This window comes from Glycine soja, chromosome 16 (genome assembly GCF_004193775.1).
Source record: "Glycine soja cultivar W05 chromosome 16, ASM419377v2, whole genome shotgun sequence".
In the NCBI taxonomy this organism is placed as follows: domain Eukaryota; kingdom Viridiplantae; phylum Streptophyta; class Magnoliopsida; order Fabales; family Fabaceae; genus Glycine; species Glycine soja.
In genome coordinates this window covers 33,252,858-33,260,080 of record NC_041017.1, presented here as the reverse complement: position 1 = coordinate 33,260,080, position 7,223 = coordinate 33,252,858, and the positions used below count along the sequence as shown (strand labels likewise).

The 7,223-nt window shown below is 28.1% G+C and overlaps 1 protein-coding gene across 1 annotated transcript; it reads left to right on the top strand.

Annotated features, from left to right (window-relative positions):
- Positions 1 to 5,141: 5,141 nt before the first annotated feature.
- Positions 5,142 to 6,286, top strand: LOC114389712 (extensin-like). The gene is made up of 2 exons (XM_028350453.1): positions 5,142 to 5,766; positions 6,014 to 6,286. Exon 1 carries the CDS (start codon positions 5,189 to 5,191, stop codon positions 5,738 to 5,740), a length of 552 nt encoding a protein of 183 aa, XP_028206254.1. The 5' UTR covers positions 5,142 to 5,188; the 3' UTR covers positions 5,741 to 5,766; positions 6,014 to 6,286.
- Positions 6,287 to 7,223: the final 937 nt, after the last annotated feature.

Sequence of the window (7,223 nt, the reverse complement as noted above, 5' to 3'; positions counted from 1 at the left end):
CCAATTCGAACTTGGCTTTGAGCTACGTACATTATCATATGCGATTGAAAATTCACCATCTAATTGCCCCATCTCAAATCGTAATTCTCCATGAAAGATGAAAATAAAATCACCAAAAAAGGCAAATCATTGTTGCCCAATATAAAAACATTATAACCGCACTCCAGATGCCATTACAACACATTACTTAATATCTAGCCACTCTTTTGGGCTTACAGACCAACACGAGAGTAAATAGTCAAAACTCAACCAAATATAGTATTAATCTAATACAAAGAATATATCTTTGTTTATTTCATCAATTTGATTAAACTCCTCTCTTATGTTTGTGAGAATACAAGAGAATTTTGAGCTCTCTTTATTGCCTAAATTAAAGCACTGCAAACCAAACTGTTGCTTGCATTGCCATCTTAATTTATTTTGATCATTGCAATTTAGAAACTCTAGATTTTATTAAAACATTGTGCCAAAGAAATACTTAACACAAAGGAGCACTTTATTGTAGTGTTGATCGTGATCATATAATTAGCAGGATCTTAGATAGTTTGGGAGCTAGAGTAGCCTAACCATTCTATAAATATAAAGACTTAAATATATATTTTTATCTATTTTAAATTATCGAATTTTATTTTTGGTCTTTATTAATTTTTTTTTTATCTTCATCTCTGATAAATTTTAAATTTTATTTTTGGTTTCTACGATTAACTTGACTTCATTAAGTGCTAACGAACCGTTATATTTTAAAGTGTGAATTCTAATAGTTTTTAAAACGGTTAATATTCATTTAAGAAAAATGAAATACAATTTTTAGTCTAAGGAAAAAGAGAAGAGGAAGATCAAAAACTTTAATGATAGATAAAATATTGTAGATGGGTGGGAGATGGCCTGCATATTATATATTCTTCCCAGACACTTATTTTTTATCTTCATATGACAGATAAACAATAATACTTGGAAGCACTAAGAACGCGCGCGCGTATATATATATATATATATATATATATATATATATATATATATATATATATATATATATATATATATATATATATATATATATATCCTAAACTCAAATATGAATTCAGTTACATAATTAGGTGCATTCCATGGCAATAGCAGCCAGACGTTTCTTCTTTTTCCAAGTTCAGCTAGCTGTTGCTTTCTCTCTTTCTCTTCTCTCGCTTTTGTGCAGTCAGACCCTATACAAAAGTGTAGCATATATAATTAATTCAAGGGCAGAGATTTGAGTGGGAACATAACTAATCAGTACCCTAAGTTGCAATGATGGGGTATTCAATCAACACTCCACAACAGTACCCAATTAAACTTCTCAAAATTCATGGCTCATTTTTCGAATAAAGTGAGTAAGAGGATTGTTAGGATCAATTACATTTTCTGATAATCTTTTTTAAATATATTTTTAAATTAGTTAAAATTTATTAAAAATTATAAAAATAGAAAGACAAATATTAAGTATAATGTAAGACCAACAAAATGTCATTTTTAATATGTTTCAATCAGTTAAATAAAGTGTATTAAAAAATTGTATTTTAGGATTTCTCGGTTGATAAATGCCTTAATTAATTGGTTAGGCAACAATGTACTCACTTTTCAAACTTTGCTTATTGCTAGTGAATATAGACGCAAAGTAACACAAATTACAAACTCTTGTTATGGATCGAAGACTTTTTGTTTGAACATTGCTCACAAAGTACAAAACCTAAATAGTTAAATAAGGTTGGTGTCTTTTTCTAGAAAGAAAATAAGGTTAATGTCAACATTACCAGCTGAGTGGCTATTCTGCAGCTCAATTAGAATGCAGTCTCTGATCCAAAGTCTACAATGGTTGCCAAACACACGAAATATAATCAATGTAACTTTTTCTACACATCAAATCTTATATTCATACTATATCTTTCTTGTTGTTTTTCTACCAAACAAGAATAAAACTCACATATTGTTGATACTTTTTGGAATTATTTTTCAAAATAATCAACATTATAATTTTATCTCAATAGTTCATTGACGATAATTAACGCGCTGGTTACAAGATGAAAGTCTAATTAATATATATGAAATATTTTCAATAATTTAATTATTGAATATTATAATGGACTGGTTTGTTTAAATTTATATGTTAAAAAAAATATTTATTTTAATAAAATGAACAGTTTTTTTTATTTCCTATTGTACTTGTTTAAACTATTTTTAATTTAAATAAAAATTATGCTTATTAAGAAGCAAATCTATTTGCTTCTTTACAAAAATTTAAATATTAATTTTAAAGTTATGTTTTTTTAAGTTAAACAAACTCACGCAATATAATATGATCATACTAACTTTTTTCGCGAGGGATGCATTGGATTTTTATATTGGATATAAATTGTAATAATTAATTAAATATTTAAATATATTTTTTGATATTTAGATAAATGATCAAATTTTACATTTAATCCTTATAAATGGTTTTTAGTCTTTACTCCTTGATAAATTTTAGAATATTTTTGATCCCTAAATTTGTTTAGATAAAACTTTAAATAGTTAAGTAAAGTGATTTAGATTGTCATTTAAGGTAAAAGAAAAACTTATCAGAGACCAAAGACTAATTTTTTTAATAGAAATCAAACACAAAATTTGATCATTTGTTAAGGATACTTTTATATCTTTTATGGATACTTTTCAAATGTCTTTGTGCAATTTAATATAATTAGCAGATGATTAATATTTTTTAATTTTATCATCAAATATATATGTGTATTTACATATTATAAGTAAAATCACTATAAATATAAAGGCAATAATATTCAATGACAAGCATTACTGAGTAGGTCAATGATAAAAAAACTAAAAAAAGGTTTGGTTACGATGTTATTCCTTAATTTGGGGTTTATATTTTTTTAGTTGTTAAACTTAAAGTTTTTTTAGTCTCTAAATGTGGGTAATTGTTCATTTTAGTCCTCAAATTTTATATACAATTGTCGGATTATAATCGTTATATATAATAATATTTTTTTCCCTCAGTTATCAAATTATAAGAAACACATTAAAAAGGGGTTGAATAATGAGTTTATTAAAAATAAAAAAATTTAGCAATAGCAAAGATAATATGGATAAAATAAAGATAAACACTGATCATGTGCTAATAATAAATAGATTGTAGAAAATGAAGAAAATGTTCGTCTAGTGACAAATAAGAGTTTTTTAAACCAATTTTTTAAATAATCACTTGGTGTAAAATGATGTTAGAAAAAGATAATAACAATACTTAATAAAGTAATATGGAGAGAAGTAAAACAATGATTTATGCTTGTTGCTCAACTTGAGTTACATGGAGTTCTCCTTTACTTACTAATAAATGATTTTACTAATCAATAACTTATTACAAACAAGTATTTTAACTTGTCATTCTTGACTTTACAAGTATTTTTGATACCACTTCTAGTATCTTCTTAGACCCCCGAATCAAAAAACCCAAATATTTTTTAACAAAGCTACTCTTGATTTTCACAAATGAAAGTTTGATTGAATACAAGTACTCTTAACACTCAAAGAGTAGATATACAGTTAGGCACAAATACGAACTACTTTTCTTTGCAAAGGATAATAATGTAAAATTTGTGTGAATAACGGAGTTTCTCTTTAAATATTTCTCGTCCTCTTGTTCTTTTTTTTTCTTCTTGTTTTTGAGTTTTCTATTTCATTGAAGGAGACATCCTTTTATAAACTTTAGTGAGATATTCATTGTGGGATTTGTTTCCTTATCTTGAAAGGATCGTTCTCTCACATAGAGAAGTTGGTCGACATGTCAAGCTTTAAATGACGAGTATTTATATGAAGTGCAGGAAATATCATATGTTTTTTTACTTTTGTGAAAGCGACCTTCTAGGGAATATTCCTTGGAGGTCTTATAGACTCTTTTATGTTGTCTTTTTTCTTGAATTCAAATATTAGTTATTTACACGTAATAAAAACAAATGGAATTTGAATAAAACAATATATATAGACTTCCCTTTTTGCAATACTAAATCCTTGAGACTGAATGTACAAATTTATCTTATGACATTGTATTATGTTGTTTTGCACAAAAGTAAAAACTCACTAAATATAACGTTCTGGAGGCTAGGTTGAAACAAAACATACTCTATATAGTTGTGGACGATATTCTTTTAACATAATAATTTTACTTACCATTTAAAAACTCATTAGAATATCAATAATTTATACTTATGTTATACATCAAAATCTATGATGGATGAGATGTATGATCGTCCAAACCTAATAGGTTAGAGATCACAGTGACACTGCATGACTACCATTGGTACAAAGGAATTTTGTACATGGAGAGAATTGAACATGGTTTTTCCCTCTAAATAGATCATTTCATATATGTCAATGTAATAAAATCTTATATCACTATACCAATTTCATGGTTTTTTCCATCCTGTGTTAGAAATCACGACTGTCTTTTAATTCATTGGATCAAATGTTAATCTTACTCATGATGTATGCCTACCATTGATCTTAAAAATTTTTATATATAAAAAAATAAACACAAATTCATCTATTAAATAAATCATTCCCTTCATCAATATGAACACATCGAAGCCTTAACCATTACATTAATCTTATATGAATTTATATATAATAATAATTTCTTAAGACTTTTATAACAATCACCTTAAAAGATATATACCAAAAAGATATATACCAATAATAATTTCTAAGTATTTTATAAAACAAACTTTTTTTTTTACTTTACTTTGATAATGTATAAAATTAAATTCATTTAGAGATTTCAATAAGGTAAATTTGAATGCATCTTTATTTTTAGGAACTCAAATCGTATAATTAAACATTTCTATTTGACACTTTTCATTTCTTTATAGTGGTCTTTTCTTATCCTATTATATTACTAATTATATCATTATTTTATTTTCTTCTACTTTCTGTGAGTGTCTATAGCCTTCGATCGTCCAGGATGATTTTTCAAATTGAACAGATCTAAAGTGTACTTGACTTAGAGTGTCCGAGGCAGATTTTCGAATTTGATTATATCGAAATCACTGTACACCTTTAAATATGATTAATTAGACATTAGTGGTGTTAATGTGGTGAAAGAAACTATATAAAGGGGGGCACTGCCATTCCCAACAGCATAACCAAAATCCCTTTTGAAGTTTGAGAGAAAATGGGGTCTCTAATGGCCTATGCTACACTTACTCTTGTATTGGCAATAATAGTCTCTCTAAGCTTGCCATCTCAAACCTCAGCTGATGACAAGTACGACTATTCATCTCCTCCACCACCAGAGAAACCCTACAAATATAAATCACCACCACCACCAGTTTACAAGTACAAATCCCCACCACCACCACCACCTGAGAAGCCCTACAAATACCCATCACCACCACCACCACCAGTTTACAAATACAAGTCACCACCACCACCCTACAAGTACCCTTCTCCTCCACCACCACCTAAAAAGCCCTACAAATACCCATCTCCTCCACCTCCAATTTACAAGTACAAATCACCACCCCCACCATACAAGTACCCATCTCCTCCACCACCACCTTACAAGTACCCATCTCCACCACCCCCAGTGTACAAGTACAAGTCTCCTCCTCCACCAGATTACAAGTACAAGTCACCTCCCCCTCCATACAAGTACCCTTCACCTCCACCAACACCTAAGAAACCATACAAGTATTCATCTCCACCTCCCCCATACCACTACTAAATAGTGATTTAGTATATCATCCCATGGTAAGATTCATATAAAATTAAAGTGTATGTATGGTGTACAAAAAAATTCTTGACCATTTTATAAGATGCATTCATATATGTGTGTAATGTGAAAACTTCCTTGTTATATAAGTAGATAGCGGGATCAATTAGTTACGTGCTTTTGCAGTTCAGTTCAATTTTTTAGCAGTTCAGTTTAGTTCATCAATTTTACCCACCCCTACTTGTGACAAACTAATAAGGTATGTGCACGCGTGTGGTTTTTCAGGATCTGATGAAGAACGTGTGCAAATAAAGGAGATTGATATGGACGGAAGAAACACTGAAGCACCATATATATACATATATATCAGTTAATTTGGTTTCACTTTTTTATATATTTTATAAAGTTTTAAGGCACTGTTCAGATCTGATCCATATGTACTCTTTGTCCTCTGCATGCATTATGGTTTTCGTACTGCTGGGCATGCATGGGTTTGTTATGCCAAGTTATATATATTATATAATACATAATGAATAAATACCCTGAATTTATCACTTTGAACTTTCCATTTTAAATTTTGTATATATTTCGGTATGAGAAAGGCCAATGGGTACGAAATAGATTTCGTGAAATTGATGCACAAAGGATGTAGAGTTTGGCAAGCATGCAAGAAACGCGAACCTGAAAGGAAGGTGAAGTGCCTTTTTTTCCTCCTTAAACATTATATCGATATTAGTAAACGGGGTGAACGTAATGAGTTAAAAAAATGTATATTATTTTATTAACGAAATGATTGTTGATTGTCAACACATTATTCACTACTTAACTCCATACTATTCACCAATATAAAAAGTTAAAAAATAAAATCTAAGCGTATTAATGAACAGCTAGAAAAATTATCAACCGGGATTGGTTGTAACAAAAGGATTAACCCCACAGAATGTTAAAGTACAATTTATATCCTTGCTGGAGAAGCTCGTACATATTTACCACAAGAAACAGTTAACTTCTTATAACTTAATTGACTAGTTAATTTAAAAGTTTAATTTGATATAAAAAAAGTTCACTAAAAATGTTTTTTTAAAACACTCTGGTGTTTTAATTTATAAATTTCTAAACTATTATTGTTTTCTCATTTATATCATCACTAACTTTTTTATCTGTTTAGAAACCTTAATACACTCTCTTTCACTCTCATCAAATATCATTTCTTGGTAAAATAAAATCATCAAAATTATAATATGAATCTATTTATTTAATACTAAATTTAAAATAAGAATAAAACTAAAAATAATCCTAATGTTTAAGATGATGCACATTTGATATAAATTAAAATATTAAAACTAATGGTATTTAAAAGTATATATAGTTACTAAATATAGTTACGACTAAATAATAATGTGTTTCACTTTTTCTATATTATTTAATACTTATCAGATAGTTTAATATTTAATTTTACTAAATATTTTAAATTCAAGTAACTAACTTATCTACT

What these genes read in the sequence shown, in the direction of transcription:
- LOC114389712 (XM_028350453.1), top strand. Translation starts at nt 5,189, where the DNA reads ATGGGGTCTCTAATGGCCTATGCTACACTTACTCTTGTATTGGCAATA.